This window comes from Vidua chalybeata, chromosome 26, assembly GCF_026979565.1.
Source record: "Vidua chalybeata isolate OUT-0048 chromosome 26, bVidCha1 merged haplotype, whole genome shotgun sequence".
Lineage (NCBI taxonomy): Eukaryota > Metazoa > Chordata > Aves > Passeriformes > Viduidae > Vidua > Vidua chalybeata.
The window spans coordinates 4,435,646-4,448,527 of NC_071555.1; the positions used below are offsets into that span (position 1 = coordinate 4,435,646).

General features: G+C 48.3%; 1 protein-coding gene across 2 annotated transcripts in view; it reads right to left on the minus strand.

Annotated features, from left to right (window-relative positions):
* The window catches only part of NSF (N-ethylmaleimide sensitive factor, vesicle fusing ATPase), a 79,852-nt gene that overhangs the window by 46,341 nt on the left and 20,629 nt on the right, over nt 1-12,882 (minus strand). For both annotated transcript variants that reach the window (XM_053965203.1, XM_053965204.1), the window contains exons 4-7: nt 10,213-10,252; nt 5,547-5,713; nt 3,727-3,834; nt 3,059-3,134 (exon numbers count right to left, since the gene is read on the minus strand). In XM_053965203.1, coding sequence (XP_053821178.1) covers nt 3,059-3,134; nt 3,727-3,834; nt 5,547-5,713; nt 10,213-10,252 — 391 coding nt within the window. The remainder of the gene's footprint in view (nt 1-3,058; nt 3,135-3,726; nt 3,835-5,546; nt 5,714-10,212; nt 10,253-12,882) is intronic.

The following is a 12,882-nucleotide window of genomic DNA, read 5'->3' on the forward strand; positions in this document are numbered from 1 at the left end:
TTTCCTTAGGCTTGCACAGTGGTTTAAGGGTTGGCTCTTAATGGTTTTCCCAATGGGGGGCATTCCCACCCTAGAACACCACAGAATCACAGAGTCACAGGTGGCTTTGGGTCAGAAGGGACTTTAAAACCCATCCAGTGCCACCCCTGACATGGGCAGGGACACTTTCCACTATCCCAGGTGGCCCCAAGCCCTGTCCAACCTGGCTTTGGACATTGCCAAGGATCCAGGGGCAGCCACAGCTGCTCTGGACACCCTCTGCCAAGGCCTCCCCATCCTCATAGGGAACAATTCCTGCCCAATATCCAATCCTAGCAAACAAGGGTGCATTTTACTGCTCTGTTCCACAAGCTCTTCTAAGAGGTATTTCAAGTTCAGCCAGATAATGAATGAGCACCAAGAGTCCAGAAGTACAGCAAACAGCAGCTCTGTGTGAGCTCAACCAGACTCTTTAATCCTGGTCTAAACACATCTGGAATCAATATTTCAATTCCAAGGGCGGCAAAACAAACAAACAGGAATGTGCCTCTGGGTAAGATACCAGGGACAGCCCAGCAGCACTTGGGACACAGAGCACCTACAGCCCTGCAGGGAGCACCAATCCACAATTCCCCTGTGTTCATTATCCCAGTGCTGCACTCCAGCTTTTAGGTCAGACCCCTCAGCCAGGGCTGTTCCTGCTCCCACAGAGCTTGGCCTACACTCCCCCCTTCTGGCTGCACCTCAGCACAGTAACATTCTTGCAGATTGGATTAAAACCTCTTCCAATGGTTTCATAACACAATTTTATGCTAAACAGAACAAACAGAATTGGCTTTTTTAAAAATTATTACAATTCTTTTCTATTGAAATAATGCAGGCCCTTTACTGAAGGCAGAGCTCAGTGACACTCACTTCACTTTCATCTCCTCTCTCACAATTTAATTATTCAGAACTTTACAATTCCCCAGAGACCAACAAAGCACATTAAGCAGCTCTGCCTCAGATCAATGAGGAGATTAAATGAAGTACCAATTTGACAGAAGTAAATTGAGGCACAAGAAGCTCTTTTGTCTTGTCTGAAGACAATGAAACAGAATCCTGGGGAAGGGTCCCTATTCCCAAAGCAGCAGCTCTCCCACAGGACCACAGGTGCCAAGAGGGAGATCCCAGGTCATTACATGGCTCTGAATATTAACCAGGTACAATCCCCTGCGGGCTGTGACTCAGTGAACAGGGTTATTTCACACTGCCCCCAGCTGTCCTGGCAGCAGAGTGAAACCTGAACGGGTGGAATCCCACAGTCACAGGTGGGAACTCGCTGCCCTGCCCCTGCAAGTTCCATTTGGTGCTATTAACAGCTGTAGCCTCGTTAGGATGCTTAATTACAGCCATCTACAGCCCAGCCCACAGAGCTGTGTTAGGCTTTCAGCACAGGATGAGTGTGCAGACCAAAACTCTGGTGAGGTGCAAGCTGTGGTTACACAACAGCCTCGCATCCTCCCGCTGCCTGCAGCGACTGGGGCACGGGAAGCAGCCACAGGACACAAAGTCCCAGCCCAAATGTGGCCCTTCAGGGCAGCATCAAACCTCAGCCCCTGCCACAAGCTCCTGCAGTGCTGGATGAGCTGAATTCTCCTTTCCTAAGTGGCTGCTCCCCTCAGATGGTTTATTCCTGTACAAAGTACTCACAGCACTGAGCACTTCCAGCCAAGCAGAGCTGTGCTTTGAAGCCTATTGCAAGAATAAACCTCATGGCTCCCTGAGCCCCCTCCCAGCAGCCTGCACCTGCCACTCCTGATCTGTGGAACAGCAGCAGCAAAAGGAGGAGTGTCCTTAGCTCATGGATTCTGGGAAGAAGGAACGAAACAGGGAAGAAAAAATTTAAATAGAAGTATCTGTTCTGTGGCAGGCACATTCTTGTATCTCTCAGGATTTTTTCATAGAGGAGCACAGAGACAAGAAAGAGAAAATTTCTATTTCTGCTCCTTGTTTTCCCACGTGGAATATGTTTGGAGAATTGTTTACCTGGGGTGAGTGCTTGATTGGATTGTTTGAGCCTGATGGCCAATCCAACCCACCTGTGGCTGGACTCTCGAGTAACACACGAGTTTTGAGTTAGATTTGGTAGTTAGAAAAAGTAGGTTTGTAGTTTTAGTATCTTCCTTTAAATAGTATACTAAAGTATTATAGTATAGTTACAATAAAGAAATCATTCAGCCTTCTGAGCTGGAGTCAGACATCAGCATTTCTTCCCACCAGGGTTCACCTGCATTTACAATACTGTTTGGCCTTGAATCACAGCCAGAGCCACAGCAGCAGCAAGGGAGGGATCTGCAGCTGCAGCTTGGAAAGAGTCACCCACCTCATACCACTGGTAAGAAAGGAGCAGCCAAAGGAACAGCAGGTGTCCCTGTTCCCCAGGAAACCCCCCAGTCCCAGGGCACACAGAGGCACTGCAGGGAAGGGCCTCACTGCCCACTCCAGGGCCCAGGACCCACCACTCCACCTGGAGCCTCTATGGAACACTCCAGATCCAACCCAACCCCTACAGCAGTTTCTTTCTAAAGCAATGTGTGGAGGACACACCAATTATTCCCTAATTTCTTTGATGGCCAAGTGTGATATTGCACACAGGGATTTGTTTTGTTGAGGTTTTAGAAACTGTCTCTTTAAATCACAGTTCCCAGCAGTGTGAATAAACTCCTGGAAGCAGTTCCACACAACCCCCAGTGCTGTTCTGCAGCTCCCATGGCCTTCCAAACAGCAGGACTTTGACATTTTGACCACACATTTTAAAAAGCTCTCAATTTCCTAATCCCTTCTCTTTTAATTAAATTTAATGAGAGAGCTGTTGGCTTGTTACTGTCCCTGAAAACATCATTCTCTGATGTTTGAAGAGTTAAAATATTTCAAACAGCTGCAGATCAAACAGATCTGCTGGATCTACTGGTCCATTTGGCCTTGCTAATCTAAGCCTAGGAGTGAAGACAAACAACAACCCAGAGGCAATGAAGTCTCCTAGGCCTGAAAAGCAGAAGATCTCAAGCATTATTTCTCTGTGGGTGCAGGAACTCACCAATCAGATTGAGAGAGGAGTTCTCAGCTTTCTCGAAGGCAACTTGGCTGTTTCCAAGAACCAAACCAACCTCGATCTGCAAAGGGAAGGAAAATAAATAGTTACATTAATTACCATTAGACCCAGCTTCAGATTGCTCCTTTGGTATCTCCAAGAACACCACAGACGGCAAGAAAAAGCAGCAAAAGCTCTGCTTCCTGGGAAGAATGAAAAATACCAACCCCTCCTCTAAAACAAACACCACTGAATGGAGAAGCTCACCAGGCACAACAACCTGGCTTTTTAAAGTTACTGGTTCAGTTCAAACCCAACTATTTTATTTCAGCAAGATCTAGCAAGCAAAGGAGATAATAAAATCATGTCCTTTCTACAGAAGGAAAAATCAAAACTGGACAAATGTGGAAGACAAAAAAACTCAAGAGAGGCTGTTTCCATGAATTAGTACTTAAAGCCCAAAAGGCTATTCCTGTATCCTCCCCAGCCCTGTAGTTTAGTGGAGGCTGCACTGAACTGCAAACAATGCTCTTTGTCTCCTCTGACACAGCAGATGAGCCAGACGTGTGACTTCTCCAAAGGCAGATCACCTGAACTGCTCTTGGTAGCATGACCTGGTAGGACTTGCAGCTCTGCAGTCCCCAAGGAAAGGACAGAAGTTCCTGGGAGCTCACCTTCTGCTTTTTGCTTGTTCCAGACTCCCCTTTGAGAATGCTGGGGTCCATGGCTTCCATGTCCTTCACCAACAGCCCAAAAAGCTTGTCATTAAAGCTGAACACCAGCTGTGGAAAGGGAAAACAAATCTCATTTAAAAAAGCTAAAAAGGATTCTGACAAGACTACTAAGATTTGAAGGGAGAGAGGCCTGAACACTCAGTTAACCACCCAGCAGCTCCCATGCAGGTTCTTCCCTGGAAAGCTCTGGAATGCTGACCATGTTCTTTCCCTGCCCCAATATAAGAGTAACAGACCTAAAGTTGCAGAACATGAAGTCAGCTGGAGAAAAAACTCAAAGAAAAATTCTCCTTCCAAGAAAATCATCTGTTCCCTTCCCTTCTCCCCAGCTCAGTGTTCTGTATCATCTGATGACATTTTTCTCTCACTTCAATAATTGGTGCTAGTCATGGAGAACAATTTAGCTCAAAACTTTCAGATCTTTTGCGTTTCAGCTTGACAAGGACACTTCAGGAATAGTGCTAATGAGAAACAGAATGAATGTAATGAGAAGTAGGGTCCATCCCACCGAAAACCAGGCTGGGTCTGCAGCCTTGCCTTCCTTTCCTTGAGTTTGTATTTCCAACCAGCTTAAGTGCAAGGTGTAAATACTATGAGTGACCAACCTTGACCTGTTTTGAGAACACAGCAAAGCAGAGGCTATCACACAGGGCTTTGCAGGGGCTGAAGCCCATCTGCTGCAGGCTCAATTACAGGGACATCAGCTTTCCAAGGTCCTCAAGAAAAATACTTCATCCTTGTTTCGCTGCTTAAGTCCATAGAGCAGCAATAAATCATGGAATTCCAGAAAAGTTTGGGCTGGAAAGGACCCTAAAGCTCATCCAGTGCCACCCCTGCCATGGGCAGGGACACCTTCCACCATACCAGGCTGCTCCAAGCCCTGTCCAACCTGGCCTTGGACACTTTCAGAATAATAAAATGCACTGCACTTTGAGGGTGCCACTGAGAATGAATTAAATCTGGTGTTCATCTTGATCTTATAGAGAAGGAGACAAAAGTGACTTCCCAAAAGATTCCAGGAGTTGCCATGCTCACATCCAACCAGGCCACCATGCAGAGAGACCCAAACTCTCCCAAGCCCTGAGATTTTCCTCACAGATTTTGGATAGGGCAGATTCTAAACCCCTCTGCCCATGTTCTCAGTGAAAGTCACAATGGTTTTACTTTTCATGAAGACATCCTTCTGATGCCTTGAGAAGGCTGAGCTAGAGCAGAGACTGCAGGAGCTAAAGAATAAAGTAGGCATTTATTAGGAGGCCTCAATGGATCCACTTTGGGCAGCACCAGAGCCCAGCCAGGGCTACACCCCAGGTGAACCAAAATGGTCAGGAAATGCCCCACAGGTCACGGGGTCTCTCACTTTTATAAGCTCTGCTCCATTTGCATGTTGGAGTTCATTGTCCAGTTCCAGCTCCAGCCCATGCAGTCCCATCCTTCTTGTTTTTCTCTCTTCAGTCCACATTGCTTCTGCTCTGAGATCTGGATAATTTGTCCTTGGTGCCCAGCTGGAGAAGGAATTGTTTTGTCTCCCTGCTCTGTGAACAGAGCTCACCATCCCCTAATATAAAGCCCAGACCCACCCACTAAAGCAGCACCGAAAAATATAAAATCTAAAACCTGAGGCATCACTTCACACAAAGAACAATTCCTGCCCCTCACCCAGCCTTTGCAGAGCTCTTGGCACCCTCAGATGGTCCCTCACAAGCCTGCACGAGGTGTTTTAGCCCAGTGTAGCCTCAAAGCCCCAGAGCACAGCCCACCTGCTGGCCCACGGAGAAGGCCTGGCTGTTGAACTGCTGGATGAACTCTGCAGCCATCTTGTCTGTGTCGTAGGGGTTGGAGTCAATGTTCTTCTTCTGCAGGAAGTCGATCTCGATGGTCATGGTGCCAATGCACTGCTTGGTCTTGTCAAAAGTGTATAAGGAAACTGAAAAAAAACAAGAAACAGCACATTTAAGGACAGCAAGGTCCCCCCAGTGCATTAAACACTTTTGGCAATACACACCCTTCCCTTGAGAATTTCACTTGGTAAAAATGAATATATTATTTCTGACAGAGACCCTTACTTCTCTTAACCCATGTTCAACTACAAGGTCAAAAATACAGTAAAATTGTCACTGAAAAGTCCCATTTTTCACTGAAAATGCCTGCATTGCTCTAGAAACTCTTAATAAACCTTTATAACAGCTCAAACACCACACAGACATTGGGGGATGAAGACAATGAAAGCAAATCCAGACATGCTATGGTCCCACATGGCTGTATCTCCACCCAAGGGTTTGGACAGATCTCCAGGAAGCCCAAAAGCAGCTTTAAGGGTAGCCTTGGCCAAAGGCAGTGACAAGAGGCCATCATTGGTTTTCTGTGGCAACAGGCTGCCAAGCTGCTCTCCAGATGAGGCAGCAGAAAGTGAATTGCTGCACATTCAAATGGAGCAATGCAATCTGTCAGCCCAAACAAAGCACATCATTAACTGTCCATCCCTGACACTGAGGAAACAGCCCCTACCCCACAGGTGCCCTTGGGCCCATGCTGACACTTCCAGGTTTCCTTCAGTGATGCAGAATCCCCTGAACAGAAAGCCAAGGGGCAGGGAAGGCACTGCACAGTCACAGCCACCCTGATCCCACAGGTACAGCACGTGGGAAACGAGGCCACTCGGGCTGGAAAGAGGGAAAGAGGATGGAAAGGAAAGAGCAGCACAACCCACAGCTCCAGGGACACTGCCCAGCATGGGTGGCCCAAGGGCAGGACCTCACAAAGAGGCAGGCCCAGCAATCCAGAAAGCAGGCTGCAGCAGAAGCCAAAGATTCTCCAGAAGACTGAGGAACATTAAAGGTTTGCTTTGAATCTGGAGAACAAAGTCTCCTCTGCTACAGCAGTAAGGATGAAGTAGGAGAAGGGGAATGTGGGAAAGGTGCTTCACTCCATCTGTGATTTCCTGGCCAGCCCCTGGCAGCAGAATGGCTCCAGAACAAACCCGCAGATGCTGAGGTGTGATGGCAAAACCAGCCCCCAGCATGGGCTGCTCCAGGACTTGTGCACGAGAAGGGAACAAGGAGAGCCTGTCTCCTGCTGAAGGTGTGACCAGAGCACACAGCACACACACCAAACACCCTTCCTGGCACGGGCCACCGTGGGAGGAGCTGCCAAAGACAGATCTTCCAGGAAACAGGGATAAAGATGACAACACTACTCCTGATCTACTGCACTGAGCTCTTTCAAAAGGGATACAGCAGCAGGGTTATCCCTTTGGTCCTGCAAGCAAACACCAGGAGCTCCTCTCACCTTACAGGTCACCTCTGAGCAGCTTCCTTCTCCTTGCTGAACCTCATGGCTTTGTCAAATAAAAGCTTCTGGAATATCAGCCCCTGGATTTGGTCACATCACAGGCCTGAGGTGTCAGCAGGACTGAGTGCTGAGGGGAACCCCCAGCATGGGGCTGCAGTGCACTCAGCAGAGTACAGCACCAGCTCCAAGAGCCTGGAATGTCCCAGAGAGAGGCTGGGAATGCAGCAGGGACCTCCTGGCTCTGGGAATGCAGCAGGAACCTCCCTGGGGTGGGAAGGCACCTGAGGCAGCCTGCCCTGGCTCCAGCTGGGCATCTCTGCTGGGAACACAGGAGCTGGTGCAGCTGGAGTGCACGGAAGGCAGGACAGACAGATCCATCAGGGCACTCTGCCTTCCCACCAGGAAAACCACTCACCTGGAAAACCTTTACTGTATCATCAGGGGCTCGACAGGACTCATCACTGCTCCACAGAGCTGTGGGCTGCATTTACACTGACATTTAAAACACAGCTTCCACATTATCAGGGGACCAGGACAAAGCACAAGCCCTGGGAAATCACTGTGTTTGTGAACACTTCTCCCTGCCTGCAGAATGTTTTTACAAATCCCTTCCACCCAGCACGGAGTCAGATGACATTTAGTCACTCTGTACAGAATCACTGCATTATTTTTGTTAACACAGGCTCCCACATAGCTGGAAGGTTTACAGCACAGCCCAGGACAAGGACAGTCACAAACTGCTCTGAGAGCTGATCACACAGAATATCAGTGCTTCTTTCCCCAAAAGATCTGAGCAGTGAAAAGCATTGACCTGTGAGTTGGCACATGATCAGCAGCCAAACAAGGATGAGAAACAAATTAATTTATGACTCTTCCCCCCGTATAGGTCCTTCTTCAATTAGAATAAGACCAGCTAGCAAAAAATCACAGATTAATAGAATCATCAAGGTTGGAAAAGGCTTCCAGGATCCCCAAGTCCAACCATCAACCCAGCACCACAACCATGGTCACCACTAAATAATGCCCTCAAGTGCCACATCCACCAGTTCTTCAAACATTTTCAGGAATGGTGACTCCACCACTGTCCTGGGCAGCCTGTTCCAAGTCTTTACAACCCATTCTCTGAAGAAATTTTCCCCAATATCCAACCTACACCTCCTCTGGCACAACTTGAGGCTGCTTCCTTTCATCCTGTCCCTTTTCTCATGGGAGAAGAGACCAAGCTCCTTCCAGGTCACTGTATGGAGCAGGAAGGTCTCCCCCAGCCTTCCTCTCCAGGTTAAAATCCTGGTCTGTGAGACATCCAGAGAGGCAGAGACCCCCCACTCCAGCCTGCCCCTACAAACACATCAGACTTCACATCCGAGTACTGATCCTGCTCAGGGACCTGCTGAGACCACAGGAGCTGGGAAAACAAACAGCCAGGAGAGAGCTTCCCCAGGAGCACCTCACACCCACAGTGTCTGAGGCTGGAAATGAGGGTGTGTGTTCCACTGCCATCTGTCAGAGCTGGGGCAGCTCTCTGCTGCTCTTTGGGCAGTTTTCATTCTCTCTTCCACAGCCAATCCTCCCTCCAGGAGATCTCTGCTGTTCATGGCCACTGAGTGTCCCTGCATGGCTGAGAAAATTCCATCATCCCATGGGGAGAGGCTCTGCCCAGGGGAGGAGCCAAGCATTCCTACCTGGATCCAATCTGACCTTGGAACAGCACAGCAGCCTTTCCCCACTGCATTCCCAGAGGAGCAGCTCTTCCCCACTGCATTCCCAGAGGAGCAGCTTCCTTCCCCACTGCATTCCCAGAGGGAGCCCAGGCCCATCTCCAGCAGCCCTGGAGCTCCAGAGGAAAACTCCAGCCTTGTCCAGGATCCTGCTCCAGCAGAAGCACAGCTGGCACTGCAGGAGGGCTGAGCCACCATGGAATGGCACTGCTGCCACCACCCTGACCCACAGCCTGCCAGGGCCTGCTCTGACTCTGCCAGTGGTTTGTTTTCTTTTTTTGTAGTATTGCATTTGTATTTTTATTTTTCCTAATAAAGAACTGTTATTCCTATTCCCATATCTTTGCCTGAGAGCCCCTTAATTTCAAAATTATATTAAATTGGAGGGAGAGGGTTTACATTTTCCATTTCAAGGAAGGCTCCTGCTTTTAAACCAAGACACACAGCCACACCACTCCTCAGGCTCAGCCCTCCTCATCCTGACACATCAGCTCTGCCCACAGGCCCAAAGGAGGGAATTCCCTGGAACGACTGCAAGCTACTCTAAGGCAAAGCAGTGGCCTCTTGAACAGTGTGTTCAGTGCAGAGAGCAGGATCCCAGCAAGGCAGAGGAGGAGCTGCCCTCTCCAGGAGCACAGAGGTGACTCCTGATGGTCCAAAGAACAAATGTGATCCATTACCTGGACCTGCTGTAGCAAAGAACATGGAGACCCTCCTGTAACAAGCTGCTGCCAGGAGTCTGGTCAGCATTCCAGCAGCTACAGACAGGTTCAACAGCTGCACCTGTACCTGACAGTGATCCAAAGCAGAGGGAATAGTGACACGCAGCACAAAGTGACAAAAGAGCTAATTGCTCTCCTCCAAACATTCACCAAGGAAGGCTCAAGGAAGACTTGAAATAGGGATAGAAATTCACCTCAGCCCTTCACAGCCATTCCTGCAGAATATTCTGGTGAGTTACTGGTGCAAATATCAGTGCTGCTCCCAAAGCTCAGCACTGCAGGGCACACTGCTGCTCCTGGAACTAGAACATCCCCATTCATCCCAGGGCTGGTGCCAAGAAATTCCCCAAGGACAAGAGGTGTCTTCTGTTAGTGGGGGTGTTCCCCAGAGACCCAGAAGAGGCTATCCAGGACATGTTCAATGTTCATATCTGCATGTGGACACTGACATCCCACACAGAGCCCCGCTGAGATACCAGCAGGTATCTGGAGAAACTGCCAAAACAGTCTGCCCAGGTCTGGAAAACATTAAAAGCAGAAAAGCTGCGGAGAGGAGAGCAGCTCCTTCACTACCAAGGGCCTCACATCACCTGGAGAAGGACTGGAGATCTGTGAGTTCCCAATTCAGTTTCCCTTCAGGATGGAAACATGAATTCAGCTTTATGAACACATCCCAATCGCTCTGACTGACTCACCATCGATCTCCTGCCCGATGGAAAGGCCGGCCCATTTTCTCTGAAAAACAAGACAAAAGGGTCAGAACACCTGCCCTGCAGAACAAACACTTGCCCTGCAGAACAAACACCTGCCCTCTCAAAGGCAGCCTCCTCACCCAGAGGAGCAGGATCCCTGGAGAACTTTCAGCAGCAGAAAAAAGGGGCAGAATGGAATATCCCAAAGACCCCCAAATTAACAGGAAACAAGTCAAAAACATTGAATAATCTCTCCAAATAATTCTTGTGACCTCAGAAGGTTGTTCTGTCCAACCTCCTTCAGGTTACTGGTCTCCTCATCATTCTGGAGGCAGAAGTTGTGGTGCTGGATGGGGCTTTTTGTCCTTCTGCTAATTTCCTACCAAAGCCCAAGTTCTGAGCACTCCAGAGGTACCAGAATGGCTGTTACACACCCCATGAGCATTTTAAAAGCTTGTTCTAATGTGCTCCAAGGTGCAGTATTACTTGAACCAAGAGAACCAGCAAGAATGAAACTGTTCAAATCTTTTAGGTCCCTTGGAAATTCATTTTGAGAGGCTTGTGCTGCATGGAACTGCAGAAGTGGGAAATGGTTCATGAATTATGTGACACAAAAAAATCTATAACCTTTACAATTCCAGCAGTTCTGACTTGATGACTGTAAAAATGGGTTTTCCCAGTGGCTGCTGCTGTGTTACAGACTGGCTGCAGTGTGTTCACAGCCCTCATCACAGGCTATGCCATGTTCACAACCCCTCAGGTATCAAATAAAGGCACCAGTCACAGGTGGGTATTGTTACAAACAGCTCCAGGGAGATCACATTTGAAAAGCTGTAGTTTATGGTCATTTGTATTTGCCTTTTTGTCTGGGAGAAGGAACACCATAACTTTGCTTACAAAGCAAACATTTCTCCCCTTACACCCTCCCCAACATCCACAGAATACCCTGAGTTAGAAGGGACCACAAAGGATCATCCAGTGCAGCTCCTGGCCCTGCTCAGACCCCCAACAATGCCAGCCTGGGCACCCCTGGGAGTGGTGCCCAAAGGCTCCTGGAGCTCCGGCAGCCTCGGGGCCGTGCCCATTCCCTGGGGAGCCTGGGCAGTGCCAGCACCTCTGGGGGAGGATTTGTCAGGATCTTCTCTGTGGCAAGAGATACAGCTCAACCCCCAGGCTCACTTGGCTGGTTTCTGCTAAAGGTTTGTCATCACTGTGCAGCAATTCATGTTTTAGGCTCTCAGGATACAAAATCTGTCACAGCTTTCAGTGTTAAGAGTCAAGATTACCACAGAATAAAGGTGGTCAAGAACTCCACGTGAATAGTGAGTGCACAACAAACAGATATTCTGGAGGCCTCAGAGCACAGACATCCCTGAACAGGAGCAGTAAACACACAGTGGGTGTGAGACTGACTGCAACTATCTGAGGCTCTGGGAAATACTGGGAATTTTAAAATTAAAATGCAGTATCAGGAATGCCCCAGTGCTCAGAGGGCTGAAACAGCTCTGCTTTGGAGACAGGCTGAGGGAATGGGGGCTGTTCAGCCTGGAGGAGGCTCTGGGGGATCTCATTGTGGCCCTTCAATAGTTAAAGTGGGCTTAAATCTTTTTAAGGGGACAGAGTTTTAGTAGGGACTGTAGCAAAAGAAAAAGGGGAAGTGGCTTTAAACTAAAAGAGGGTGAATTCAGACAGGGTGAAAACGGTAAAACCTTACCCAGAGACATTCCAGGGAACATTCAAGGTCATATTGGACAAGGGCTGTAGACAAAGTGGTCTAGTGGGAAATGTCCCTGCTCAGACAGCCTTTAAAGGCCCCTTCCAACCCCAACAGCTCTGCAGTCCTATACATCAAGCATTCACCTCCCAGAAGCTGCAACACTCCCTGCACAGCCCCTTCTCCAAGGGAAGCACCTGGCCTCACCCCTTGGCAGATGGGCTCTCCTGGCTCCACAACCACTGCAACATACAAAAATCAGCCCTAGACCTGAGTGCACTGACTTGAACAGCACAAACATCTCCTGCTGGTCACTGCTGGGCACTTTGGGCATCACAAACCACAGCCAGACACTGGAGAACTTAACAGCCCCTACCCACTCACCGGGACAGACCCAGTTCCAGCAGCACATCAAAAGGCAAAATGTCATCTGAGGGCTTCTGCCAAGATGTGCTGAGAAAAAAAAAATCTCCTGTGTTTACAGCACAGAGACTGGGCTCTGGAGCAGTGAGTGGCAGGGAGATATGAAAGCACTGAATCAGAGACAATTGCTGCAGGTTCATGGGATGAGACAGCGTGAGCAGTAAAAAGCTACAAGCTTCATTTTTCAGTTTAGAAGTTAATTACATTCATTATTTATTCTAACCATCATTTAACATCTGATGATGACTTAATTAAGAAAGAGGAGACAAAGGGGTTTGGAGGTTTTTTTATGCATTTCATTGCACTTTTCATCTAAAAATACTAACAATGACTGAATGTAGTCAATAAAACTTCCAGCAGGTCTTAAAAATGAAAAACACAGCAAAGAAACCCTTTAAAGTCAAGGGAAAATGGGGAAGAATAAAGATTCAGAAGGAAGGGCAGATATTGCTTAGGCTTTTCTTTTCCAAATAGTTTATTTCTGGTGGATTTTTAAAAGGTTAAATTGCACATTTTCCAGTATCTTTATCCCACCA